The sequence below is a fragment of the Pinus tabuliformis genome, chromosome 2_2, assembly GCF_031772625.1.
Source record: "Pinus tabuliformis cultivar Carrire ecotype Pingquan chromosome 2_2, CPIR1, whole genome shotgun sequence".
Taxonomy (NCBI): Eukaryota; Viridiplantae; Streptophyta; class Pinopsida; order Pinales; family Pinaceae; genus Pinus; species Pinus tabuliformis.
In genome coordinates, this window is record NC_142300.1 from 417,313,347 (window position 1) to 417,327,501 (window position 14,155).

The window sequence follows — 14,155 nt, forward strand, 5'->3', positions numbered from 1 at the left end:
TCACAAATTGTAATCATACAACATTTATGCTTTTTGTTTACGGTAAAACTGAAACTAACACTATATTCACATCATCTCTTCCAAGTGCCTCTTTTTCTTTTGAAACAAGTTTTTTATCCCTCAACTTTCCTTGTATATATAAACTTAAAGTATAAATTCTTTTTCTTCTTTACTCATTACTAATTAAATTAAAAACTACAATAATAAAATTCTTATTTAAAAATAAAATAAAATAAAATTTTCTTCCCAACATATTAAAATGAACTATTAATTAAAAAACAATTTCAAATAAACTATCAATAAAAAAACATTTATATTCAAAAACCAATTATTAAATAACTTTTATTATTTTATATTTTCTTTATTAAGAGAGTGGATCCATTATCCATGCGATGTGAAAACTATTCAATAATAATAATATCGTTTTAAGGTCAAAGCCAAGACAGACACCAAATTACTACATGCGACCCCTTGTTTGTGATGATGGACCAGAAAAAATCAGCCACTAGAAGATAAAGTAAAAACCTAATAAAGGCTATCACGCCTCTATCATCTTTTATTTCTTTACTTTCTACAAAGTAGTATTTATCACACGTTTTGTAGATACGATTTTTCCTATCACGGGATATACGATAATATATCGGCCGCCGTTTGTTTATTCAGAAGGGTTTACAGTAGATCACTGTACAGAGTGGAGATGATCTTCAAGAGAAGTGCCAGCGCCGCAGAAGACGACCTTATAGTTAGTGCCTCCGGGACAAGTGAAAGTGCTGGTGGCATCGTCTCTTGCATAGCTGTACGCTTGCGGGCATTGTTCCTTGAAGAAACGCGAATAATCGGTGGGAGGGCAATTATCCAAAAACGACCCTGTGCAGCAATATTGCGGCGTATTGAAAGCGGCGCAGGCGCTCTTGCATCCGTCGGTCACCTTCAGTTTTTCGGGGCACTTGGAATTTATGTCGCTGGTGCACCCGATTGTTTTGCACTGAGAGCTGGAGGGTATCATTTTCATGGGCAGGTTGAATCCGTCGACGAGAGAGATGTCATAAAAGTCGAGGTTCTGGTATTGATTCAGAGCGTATTCCGCCAGAGTGGCGGGGACGTTTCCCCACCCTTGACAGTTTAGCAGACCGCCGCAGTCCCCGGTTTTGCAGGTTCCTTTGCCGCTTCCGTCGAAGGAACACCCCGTGCGCCCCCAAAACCTTCCTAGTGTTGTTCCCGCCGGGACTTCAACTGTCCAGGACTGCCCTCGCTCCAGCTGTTTCCCTCCGCCGCGGGGAGTCCCGGCTGCCCAAACCGTGAAGGGGCACTCGTTCTGGATCTCGAAGGTCGCACATCTCACACCTGCCAGGATAAAAAATACACTATTAAAGTCCATCGTAAGTGATAAAAAATTATGTTTTAATCTATGAAGTTTATAATAGTTGGTTTGTGTAGGTTTAGTCTTTTGTTTTCAATTTCAAAGACTACCGGAACTCTCCAAATTAAACTATCTCAATAGAGATCCCAAATGTCAAAGATGATCGAAACAAATTTTGAGAGAATTGAACTAGTCTAACAGACATTTATGAAGTTTATTTATATTAGTTGGTTTGTGTCGGTTTAGTCTTCTGTCTCAAATTTCAAGGATAATTTGATTAAAATTTGAGAGAATTAAACTATTCCAACAGACATCCCAAATCTTAAAGATGATTAGAACAAATTTTGAGAGAATTAAACTATCCTAACAGACATTTATGAAGTTTATATTAGTTGGTTTGTGTGGATTTAGTCTTCTATCCCAAATTTCAAGGATGATCCGAACAAATTTGGAGAGAATTAAATTATCTCAACTAACATCTCAAATCTCAAAGATGATTCGAACATGATTCGAACAAATTTTGAGAGAATTAAACTATCACAACATACATTTAAACTAAATTAAATTTTATACAATTCTAATGATAACATCCCACCAGTAAAAAAATTCTACAACATTACCCCTAAACTCAACCTGACTGGAAAAAACAACCCAAAAAAAATTCTACAACATTACCCCTAAACTCAACCTGACTGGAAAAAACAACCCAAAAAAAATTAATAATAATAAGTATATTTCATTGTATTATTGCAATTATTACCTTGGAGGGCGCAAATGCTTAACGCTGCCAGGAGTGCGAGCGAAACTCCCATCGCTCTCGCCATTACCACCGCTGTGTTTCGAACTTGAGACAGTATATGAGTTCGTTCGTAAAGCGTTCAGAGCAATTGTAGATGTAGTATACTCTGAGACTTGAGAAGTAGAATATATAGAGTCGATCTGGTGCCTCTTTTTCAACTTCGACGCCGCCCTGTTCAGTGAACTAGCCGCCTCTGTTAGCATCTAGCTCCCTCACGCGTGGCGGCCATTGATGACTACAGTTGCGTGTTTCACGGAAGCGAATAAAAAATAAATATGGAAAAGTATGGGAGGCTTATCAACTCTGAACGGATAAAGTGTGGTGGCCGACAATGAAAAAATGGAACGTTTTTCCGCACGCTGATTCTTTGACGAAGACATTCAGTTTTGGAAATAAATGATCATCAATACTCATTAAGGTTGTCTACGACTCATTAATAAATGATAATTAATACCCATTAATGTTGTGATATTCATTAATAAATGATAATTAATACTCATTAATGTTGTGTAATACACATTAGTGTTGTGTTAGGTGGGATTAAGATTCTATCAGATACGTAATATTTTTTAACAAAATGATTATTATTTTGGGAGAATTTTTTGGCAAGGGCTAACGAGCCTGTCATAGTTGTAAGTTTGATAGCTATATAAAACACCCCTATGTGTTGATTTTCCGAACACTCCATTTCCACCTAACGCGGTGACTTTCCCAACACTCCGTCCCCACTAAAAATGATATGGCTATCGAGCTTGCAGCTAAGCAGACATTTAATACTCTATGACAAATTTGTTAGCTCTTGCAAAATTTTTTACCCTCTTAATTTATTTGTCGACACGTTTCACATTTGATCATTACACTGTATGAAACGTCGTGTGCAATTCAATTCAAATGTCATGGAAAAATTAGGGTAAAAGGCTCAGCGTAGAAAATGGGGTGCTGCGTGAATCCAGGACTGGATCGGGAAGGGCGGTGGGATGTGTTATGTCCCATTCCGAGCGATAAGCACATATTTCATCAGGATCAGATTTTTTATTTAAATATTGGAAAGGTAAATATCAATCGTTATGTAATAAACTAATGATATATTTACTTCTCTTTATTTTATCAATTGAGCTTTAAAATTATAAATTATAAAAAATGTGTATTAAGATTGAAAATAATTAATAATAATAATAATAATTCAAATTTAATTAATTATAATAATGTATAAATTAATATAAATATGAGTGTATTCATAGGTATTAAATGATTAATAAAATGAATATATTTTAATTATAATAATGGTTAAACAATAAAAATAAATTATAATTTTATATTGTATTATTATTAATTATAAAAAGAATTAATTTTATTTTGTATTATTCTTAATTATAAAAAAAATTAATTTTATTTTGTATTATTATTAATTCTAAAAGAATTAATAAGAGTTAAATATATATTTATTTAAAAAAAAAACATTAATTTATAGATATAACTCATATTTATATGGTATTTTTTTTATTATTTAATTTAATTAAAAAAACAAAAAGGTATAATTATTTTTGAGATTAATATAGATGTTTTATTTGTAATTATTATTAAAAATATTCTAGAATATTTTTAAAGGTTAAATTTATATTATTCACTTAAGAATTATTTATAATTAATTAAAATTCTAAAAAACTATTTCAAAATAGATATCTCTATGTCAATGGGGTTTTATATAGACAGTGATAGGGCGCTCTATTAAGGCGCTCCTTGATTTGAAGTCATTGGTTCAATTCCTCACCCCAATTGGGATAATATATTGGACATGATGATAATGTAATCCCACCAAATTTACAAAAAACAATAAACATCTCTATACATGTAATTATCTAAAATATTTATTACTTATATTAATTTATAATATAAATAAGTGTTGCATGGCATTTTGTTTGGAGAAATTTGAAAATACATAATGTATAATAATATTTAAAATGACTAAATACATAAATAATGGATGTTCTTTGTCAAAGTATTACTCATATAATAAGAATAACATGAAAGATGAATAAGGCTTTGGTACTCAAAAGATTAATATGTATTTTAAAACTCTATATCTTCATAAAATATGTAATCGGTTTACTGCTATTCATTCGAATAATGAATAACATTTTATTGATAAACAATTATTTAAAATAGAACAAAAAATAATATATAGAAAAATAAATTATTCTACATTAGATTCTATTTAGAAATATTTATAAATTCTATAATATGACATCTATACAAATATATATAATATTGCATATCAAATTTACTCAGTAATTTTAAAATAATTAATTATTTATATTTGAAATTAAAATAACATATCCACATCCCAATGGTTAACTTTAATTGAATCGTTAAATTAATCTTTATACTTTATACTTAATCTGTCAATAATATTAGATCATTAAAAGTAAATAATGTATGGCACACTTCAAGATTAAATATTACCCTTTGATATTGCTTCTATGCATACAATGATATTGCTTTTATGCCCCTTTCGATATTGCTTTTATGCCCCTTTTGATATTTGCTTCTATGCATACAATGATACATGGAGGTGATACAGATTATGTTGTAATTTTCCTAGAGTGGCTCGATACACGAGTAAAGTTGGAGATAGCCCAAACAATATGTATAAGGGGATCTGTTCTAATAGTTGCATTCCAGATCTATTTTTAATCAATATGACAAGTCCTAGGCCTACCATCAATTGATCTCTTTTAGATTACAAATCAAAATTGATTTTGGCCATTGTTTCAGAAAATTCAATGTTTTTTTGTGAAGTTTTATATGGTTTAATATTTCATTGGTTTCTGGTTATAATCATATATTACTTAGAACACAATATTTAAAGGATGGTTTAAATATTTTTGTAAGGATAACAAAAATCCTAAAAAATATCAAAAATTCAACAAAAACAATTTTTTAATTCCAAATTTTTAGAATATAGATTAACTAAATAAAAGTTCAGTAAAAATTGTCACTAACACAAATTCAGAAAGTCAGCAAAAATAGTAATTTTATTTGTAGTTGGGAATAAATATTTCAAATCTCTCCACTAATAAGATAATTAAATAATTAAATTTAATCATTCAAAAAATAAATAATTTATTTTTTAATGGAAAATAATAAAATAAATATAAAATTTTATAGTCAATAATGAACTAATTGAAACACAACGATAAATGGCTGGCTTATAATCCTAATCCTCGGTAAAGACTAGTAAATAGATATCCACAATTCACTAGTTCTTATTATATATATTTTCCTATATTTTAGAAATATGAAACACGTTATCTGTCATATAGTTTTTATATATAATCCTAATCTTCCTTAAAAACTAATAATTAGATATCCACAACTCACTAGTTTTTATTATATATATTTTCTTATGGTGTAGAAATATGAAACAAGTTATTTGTCATATAATTTTTATATAAATTATTCGAAACATAAGAACGTTATTAAAAAAACAAAAACCCTTTAATTTAATTCAATATGTTATTATAAGTATAGAAGTATATAGTTTTATTATTATTATTTTAATGATGATGATAATGGAGGTATATATTTTAAGTTAAAGTAGTTTTTTGTTTCGAAGTATAATTAAATTTTGTTTTTCAAATCTAAACCAATAGATTAATAATCTAAAATTTAAAGAATATAGATTAATAATTCAAAATTTAAAGAATATAGTAAAAGTGAAAATTTATTTCATTATGAATAATCAATATATAGAAGATGTTCATTTTAGAATAGGGTTTTTAAAATTTAATTTAACTATCAATAATTATTAAGTGGATGGTAGGGATTTAAGTTTTACATAATTCTATAATATTTTTAATACTAGTCATAAATCAAAAGTAAAAGTAGTTATGTTTTTTTTTTTTCACTTTTTTAATTAAATTGATTAACTAAAAAAAATGTTATAAGAACAAGTGTCATATTAGGATGTGATATTGATATGATATGGTATTGGCTTGTGGTATTGTAACAAAACATTTAAGTTAAGAATCTCTATTTTTAAAATTTTGATTTGGGGTTTTTTGAACTTTCGCTTCGCGCGCGCATACCCCTAGTGCGAACAGAGTATCTGCCTTCATCGCCATGGCCCCGGGAGGGGGCCCCGAGGCCCCTCCTCCTTCGCCTCCACTACCAGAGATCCTTGCTTTCAGGAAGCTGATCGGAGCCAGTAGTAAATACTATCTTGCAAAATATTATATTCATGGTCATCAATGGTTGGATTGAACTGTAGATATTAGTTAAATTTTAGTTTTATATCAACAGCGGGACCTTGTTACAAGTGTTATGCAATCATACAAAAAACAAAAACAAAAACAAAAAAACAAAACAAAAAACAAGAAAAAACTAACTAACTAACTTTGATTGAGCACATACTGACTTGTTCCAAGAGGATTTTTGCCACCTGTGAACAATTGATTTTATATATTGAATTCAAAAATATTAATTGTTTCAGTCATAATTGTGTTTTGACCCCTTTTTACATTCACAATGCTTATAATATAATAGATTCGTGTATTTCTTGTTAAAATGTTTATCATTGTATATGGCATATTAAACTTACCATTATTTTGAGCACTATTATACAAGGTCCCTCAACAAGATACATTCCACTATTTCTCATTGCTATTTTGTTTCTTGTTATATATTTGTGTCAATATGTCCATGAAAATTGATATGCCTATAAGATGAAGTACAACATGACAGTGACTTCCATGTTGAACTTCGGTTGCACACTGAGTATGCCCAAAGTCACAACAAAAGAGTTATTATACACAAAGCTAACAAAAGGAATTGAGCAAATACTTGCACATTTTGTCAAAAATTTCTCTGCCAATTACTATGTTATTGTATCCATTTGTGTCAAGTATTTAGCTCTGAATACCACTGCAACTATAGAAGGGAGAGTTATCAGTTTGTTGTTCTAACAAAATAGGGCTTTTGCGAATATATGTTATTTTCTCATATCGATCAATGTTCCTGAAAATTATTCTTCTAGCAATTGAATACAAAGATAAACACAAAACAATGTGCATTGCTTGTCCACTCGACATTTGTTGTGTATTTAGTAATCTGTTTCCAAGTTTACGAATAGCTTTAACTTTGTTGGCTCGACAAGACATACGATTTTTTCCAAATTTGTTTAAATGCAATTGTAATGGAGCATTCCATTTTTGTCGTATAAAGCTTGGAATGTGTTACTGCATGATAGAGGTCTACAATAGATTGGGTATTTGTGTTTCCTTCATATACTATATTCTTGTATTCGATTGTCTTAGGTGTTTTGCTCTAAATACAATTGTAATGAGACATAAATGTACACACAAACAGACAAGAAATATAGCTTTTAAGAACCACTTACTGAAATTCTAAAAATACTTTATTATGTCATATACCAAATAGACTTACGATATCAATAACTCAGTTGAGATTCAAGAAAAGAATTGTTAATATGCACATAGTAAAATATTTTCACAGTTTGTTGGAAAGAGGCAAATCTAGTTTTTTATATTTCTTTGTTCTATGATTATTTGGTATGAAATTTATAATCTAAATACTCATCGAATAATTTTCATTCTTGTTGTGATGTTTACAAGTAGTTTTTTTCCCTTTGTGTGTCACAAAATCAATAAAAACAAAAGCCTTAAATAATGTTTTTTCCCTGGAAACTTAAGTTGCAGATTGCATTCAGGAAAATTTTGTAAAAAAAATACAAGCACCCGAGTACCCGAACTTTCGACCACACGACCAGGAACTCGAACTAGCAATAATTTTTTTTATAAATAATCGGGCGACCTGTCGACGTCGACATTGCCAGACTTCTGATCGACCTACCGACCTCCGCATTGTCGCATATTCAAACTACCAGACCTAATGAGTTCACATGACTATGCTACTCCAGGTCAGATTAGAATAAACAAATCATAAAAGAAACAAAAAACAGATGATCGTGTGGCTTCCTGAGTGTATATTCAACTCACAGAAAAACAAAAAACAAAAATGTCAAATTGACAACAATGATATTGTACTTTTCGCGCTTTCAGAGTCTGTCACTGAAAATTTAGTCTTCTTGATTTGTTTGTTCTTCAATTTTTCCTACTGTTCGTCACAAAATGCATAAAAAACAAGAGCTTGATACTATTTTTTTCTTCTTTTTAATGTAAGTCGCAAGTCAAATTTAAAAACATCTTGTAAAAATTAAGTACGCCCTTCAGACTACCCGACCACACGACTACTAACACAGATCAGCGACGATTTTTTAAATAAATAATCAACCCGATGTTCGACTTCAGCATTATCAACTATCAAACCACATACCTCCCAACTCTAGCAATTCCCGATTGTGAAACTATCGAACTAATGAAACCACCCAGCGATCAAACGACCTGACCTTCCGTCCAACGAACTTAGAACACCGAGTGACTATGATTTTTATAAATAATTCAAACGAACTCCTAACCTCAGTGATGTCTGACTATGAAACTACCCGATTTCCAAACCACATTATTCTCAAATATTAGACTACCGGGCTTTCTGACGTTAACATTTTCTGACCTAATGAAACTGCCTGACTATGGTATAGTCAGCTGAAGATAGAATAATTTCAATAAAACAAAAAACCCCTGATTGCCCCACCTCCCGACTATACAATCGGCCTAATATTATGTCAATCATCGAATCCACAAATAAATTGGCAAAAAAATGTATCCCGACTACCCGACCTCCCGATTACCAACTCTAAGTGACTACTAATATGCTAATATGCAACTATTACTCCATCGTATCAAGTCTATGTTACCCACCATGTCACTTGAACCCTGTCGATAATCCATGTATGATGTTCAATCGTACAACAGTGGAATCGTGTTGTTCCAATCACAAGTTTTCCCGCCTACAGTGCTAACTGCAACAGGATAACCCTTATCCAATTTTATCTATATATTTATCGTTTTGCCCCTTTGTTTGACATTGAACCTCCTTTCTTATTTTTCAATAATGGTTGTGCCATGGCCCTTTGGCTCTGCACCATGCAAAATATTTAGTCCACATTTATGTACTGTCCTCAGAGATCAATTGTACTGTTGCATCAACTACTTCTAGTTAATCCTCTCGATTGCGGGTTGCTCAAGAGAAATTTATTTCACCTATAGATCTAAATGAGGAGCTTGCCACTTTGTCGAAGTCATACTAATATGTTCCACAGCATTACCCCTTTTGAGCTTGGGTGATAACTACATTAAGGAATTGTTATCCCATGGCGTTTATTTGACTTCGGATAGAGAATTCCTTGCATGGTGGCACAGGCACTCCTGCAGTTCTCATCTGGCAGAAGCTTAGAGCCACCTTACATCGGGCTTCCACCTCACCTGCCACATACCAACTATTCTAGAACGCTTAGGAACTCTGTCAACAATGCCTCGACACTGCGCCTTGTGGCGAGAATGGACGCTGGTGCACAATAAAGGGTAAACCCTGTAAAAGCACTACAACAAAACATAATCGGCTAGAGGACATTTGTTTTATGTTTCACATATTATTTGCTTATCAGAACAGGTTTTTCTAAACAAATGTCTTAATGTACACATTGATTGTCTATGTCAAACAAAGTGTCTATGGTATAGATTTATACATTAATACAAACACTCTTTGAACCTGCTTGTTCTAACATATCTTATTTTGCAATTTTAATAAATCGTTGAGATCCTTAACTTTATTTATTGATTTTTTAATGAAATTACTAAGCATCTAGGGAAAAATGTTAGTCAAATTTAGACACTTTGTAATTATTATTGTTTACTATATTACCCTATTTACTTTTTCTTGGAACCATAGGACACTTGTTCATGCATAGTCATAACAACAATCAATGTACAAATTAGGGAAATATTGGTTCATAGTTGCATAACATATATATTCAAAACAACACATATTTCTTTTGTTATTTATCCATATCTATTACATTGACAATGCAGCCTAACCCATTAATCAGAAATTGTAATCATACAACATTTATGCTTTTTGTTTACAGTAAAACTGAAACTAGCACTATATTCACATCATCTATTCCAAGTGCCTCTTTTTCTTTTGAAACAAGTTTTTTATCCCTCAACTTTCCTTGTATATATAAACTTAAACTATAAATTCTTTTTCTTCTTTACTCATAACTAATTAAATTAAAAACTACATACATGATTCTACAAATAAATAATAAAATTCTTATTTAAAAATAAAATAAAATAAAATTTTCTTCCTAACATATTAAAATGAACTATTAATTAAAAAACAATTTCAAATAAACTATTAATAAAAAAAACATTTATATTCAAAAACCAATTATTAAATAACTTTTATTATTTTATAATTTTTTTAATTAAGAAAGTGGATTCATCATCCATACCATGTGAAAACTATTCAATAATAATAATAATCATTTTAAAGTCTAAGCCAAGATAGACACGAAATTGATACATGTAACCCTTTATTTATGATGATAAACCAGAAAAAATTGATAAACCAGAAAAAGTCGGAAAAAAGTCAGACACTAGAAGATAAAGTAAAAACCTAATACAGGCTATCACGCCTCTATCATCTTTTATTTCTTTACTTTCTACAAAAGTAGTATTTATCACACGTTTTGAAGATACGATTTTTCCTATCACGGGATATACGATAATATATCGGCCGCTGTTTGTTTATTCAGAAGGGTTTGCAGGAGATTACAGTAGATCACTGTACAGAGTGGAGATGATCTTCAAGAGAAGTGCCAGCGCCGCAGAAGACGACCTTATAGTTAGTGCCTCCGGGACAAGTGAAAGTGCTGGTGGCATCGTCTCTAGCATAGCTGTACGCTTGCGGGCATTGTTCCTTGAAGAAACGCGAATAATCGGTGGGAGGGCAATTATCCAAAAACGACCCTGTGCAGCAATATTGCGGCGTATTGAAAGCGGCGCAGGCGCTCTTGCATCCGTCGGTCACCTTCAGTTTTGCGGGGCACTTGGAATTTATGTCGCTGGTGCACCCGATTGTTTTGCACTGAGAGCTGGAGGGTATCATTTTCATGGGCAGGTTGAATCCGTCGACGAGAGAGATGTCATAAAAGTCGAGGTTCTGGTATTGATTCAGAGCGTATTCCGCCAGAGTGGCGGGGACGTTTCCCCACCCTTGACAGTTTAGCAGACCTCCGCAGTCCCCGGTTTTGCACGTTCCTTTGCCACTTCCATCGAAGGAACACCCCGTGCGTCCCCAAAACCTTCCTAGTGTTGTTCCCGCGGGGACTTCAACTGTCCAGGACTGCCCTCGCTCCAGCTGTTTCCCTCCACCGCGGGGAGTCCCGGCTGCCCAAACCGTGAAGGGGCACTCGTTCTGGATCTCGAAGGTCGCACATCTCACACCTGCAAGGATTAAAAAATACACAATTAATGTCCATTGTAAGTAATAAAAAATAATGTTTTAATCTATGAAATTTATAATAGTTGGTTTAGTCTTTTGTTTTAAATTTCTGAAAATTAAACTATCCCAATAGAGATCCCAAATGTCAAAGATGATCGGAACAAATTTTGAGAGAATTGAACTAGTCCAACAGATATTTATGAGGTTTATATTAGTTGGTTTGTGTGGGTTTAATTTTTGTCTCAAATTTCAAGGATAATCCAAATAAAATTGGAGAGAATTAAACTATCCCTACAGACATCCCAAATCTCAAAGATGATCAGAACAAATCTTGAGAGGATTAAACTATCCTAACAGACATTTATGAAGTTTATATTAGTTGGTTTGTGTGGGTTTAGTCTTCTATCCCAAATTTCAAGGATGATCCCAACAAACTTGGAGAGAATTAAATTATCCCAACCAACATCTCAAATCTCGAGAGAATTAAACTATCCCAACAGACTTTTAAACTAGGCTAAATTTTAAGTAATTCTAATGATAACATCCCACTAGTAACATCTCACTAGTAAAAGATTCTACAACAGACTTTTAAACTAGACTAAATTTTAAATAATTTTAATGATAACATCCCATTAGTAACATCTCACTAGTAAAAGATTCTTAACATTAAGCCGAAACTCAACCTGATTGGAAAAAAAAAAAAAATTAATAATAATAAATATATTTCATTGTATTATTGCAATTATTACCTTGGAGGGCGCAAATGCTTAACGCTGCCAGGAGTGCGAGCGAAATTACTATCGCTCTCGCCATTACCACCGCTGTGATTCGAACTTGAGACAGTATATGAGTTCGTTCGTAAAGCGTTCAGAGCAATTGTAGATGTAGTATACTCTGAGACTTGAGAAGTAGAATATATAGAGTCGATCTGGTGACTGTTTTTCAACTTCGACGCCGCCCTGTTCAGTGAACTAGCCGCCTCAGTTAGCATGTGGCTACCTCACGCGTGGCGGCCATTGATGACTACAGTTGCGTGTTTCACGGAAGCGAATAAAAAATAAATATGGAAAAGTATGGGAGGCTTATCAACTCTGAACGGATAAAGTGTGGTGGCCGACAATGAAAATAATGGAACGTTTTTCCGCACGCTGATTCCTTTGACGAAGACATTCAGTTTTGGAAATAAATGATCATCAAATTCATTAATGTTGCGTACGACTCATTAATAAATGATAATCAATACCCATAAATGTTGTATAATACTCATTAATAAATAATGATTAATACTCATTAATGTTGTGTAATACACATTAGTGTTGTGTTAGGTGGGATTAGTGCGTGAATCCAGGACTGGATCGGGAAGGGCGGTGGGATCAGATTTTTTTACTTAAATATTGGAAAGGTAAATATAAATCATTATGTAATAAAATAATGATAATTTACTTCTCTTTATCTTATCAATTGAACTTTAAATTTATAAATTATTATTTTTTATATTTTTTAATTGAAAAAAATGTGTATTAAGATTGAAAATTACAAAAGAAGAGTGCATTCATATGTATTAAATGATTAATAAAATAATATATTTTAATTATAATAAATCTTATTTTGTGTAAATAATAAAATAAAATTATTATTTTATTTTGTATTATTATTAATTATAAAAAGAATTAATTTTATTTTGTGTGATTATTAGTTATAAAGAATTTAATTCAAAATTAATATGAGTTAAATATATATTTATTTTAAAAAACATTAATTTATAGATATAGTTCATATTTATATGACTTTTTTTTAATTATTCAATTTAATTAAAAGAAAATAAAAATGCATAATTATTTTTGAGATGAATATGAATTTTTTATTTGTAATTACTACTAAAAATATTCTAGAATATTTTTAGATGTTAAATCTATATTATTTACCTAAGAATTATTTATAATTAATTAAAATTCTAAAAAATCTATTTCAAAATAGATATCTCTATGTCAACGGGATTTTATATAGACACTGATAGGGTGCTCTATTAAAATGCTCCTTGATGTGAAGTCGCTAATTCAATTTCCCGCTCCTTGATGTGAAGTCATTAGTTCAATTCCCTGCCTTAATTAGGGTAATATATTGGACATAATAATGATGTAATCCCACCAAATTTACAAAAAACAATAAGCATCTCTATACATGTAATTATCTAAAATATTTATTACATATATTAATTTAAAATATAACAAATGTTGCATGGCATTCTGTTTAGAGAAATTTTAAAATACATGATGTATAGTGATATTTAAAAGGACTAAATACATAAATAATAGAGGTTCTTTTTCAAAGTATTACTCCTATAATAAGAATAACATGAAAGATGAATAAGAATAAGACTTTGGTACTTAAAATAAAGGATTAATATGTACTTTTAAACTCTGTATCTTCCTAAAATATGTAATTATTTAACATGATTCATTCGAATAATAAATAACATTTTATTGATAAACCGTTATCTAAAATAGTACAAAAAATAATATATGAAAAAATAAATTATTATCATTATATTGTGTTCAGAAATATTTATA

At 31.1% G+C, this 14,155-nt stretch overlaps 1 protein-coding gene and 1 pseudogene across 2 annotated transcripts; both read right to left on the minus strand.

The window, feature by feature from the left end:
- Positions 1-518: 518 nt before the first annotated feature.
- On the minus strand, positions 519-2,279 carry LOC149193034 (pathogenesis-related thaumatin-like protein 3.3). Its single transcript, XM_089404768.1, has 2 exons — positions 2,121-2,279; positions 519-1,344 (listed from the first exon to the last, which is right to left on the minus strand). Exons 1-2 carry the CDS (start codon positions 2,182-2,184, stop codon positions 680-682), a joined length of 729 nt encoding a protein of 242 aa, XP_089260894.1. The 5' UTR covers positions 2,185-2,279; the 3' UTR covers positions 519-679.
- Positions 2,280-10,745: 8,466 nt separating this feature from the next.
- On the minus strand, positions 10,746-12,540 carry LOC149193035 (pathogenesis-related thaumatin-like protein 3.4; annotated as a pseudogene). Its single transcript, XR_016254404.1, has 2 exons — positions 12,335-12,540; positions 10,746-11,587 (listed from the first exon to the last, which is right to left on the minus strand). The product of XR_016254404.1 is annotated as a pathogenesis-related thaumatin-like protein 3.4 (transcript).
- Between the last annotated feature and the right edge of the window lie 1,615 nt (positions 12,541-14,155).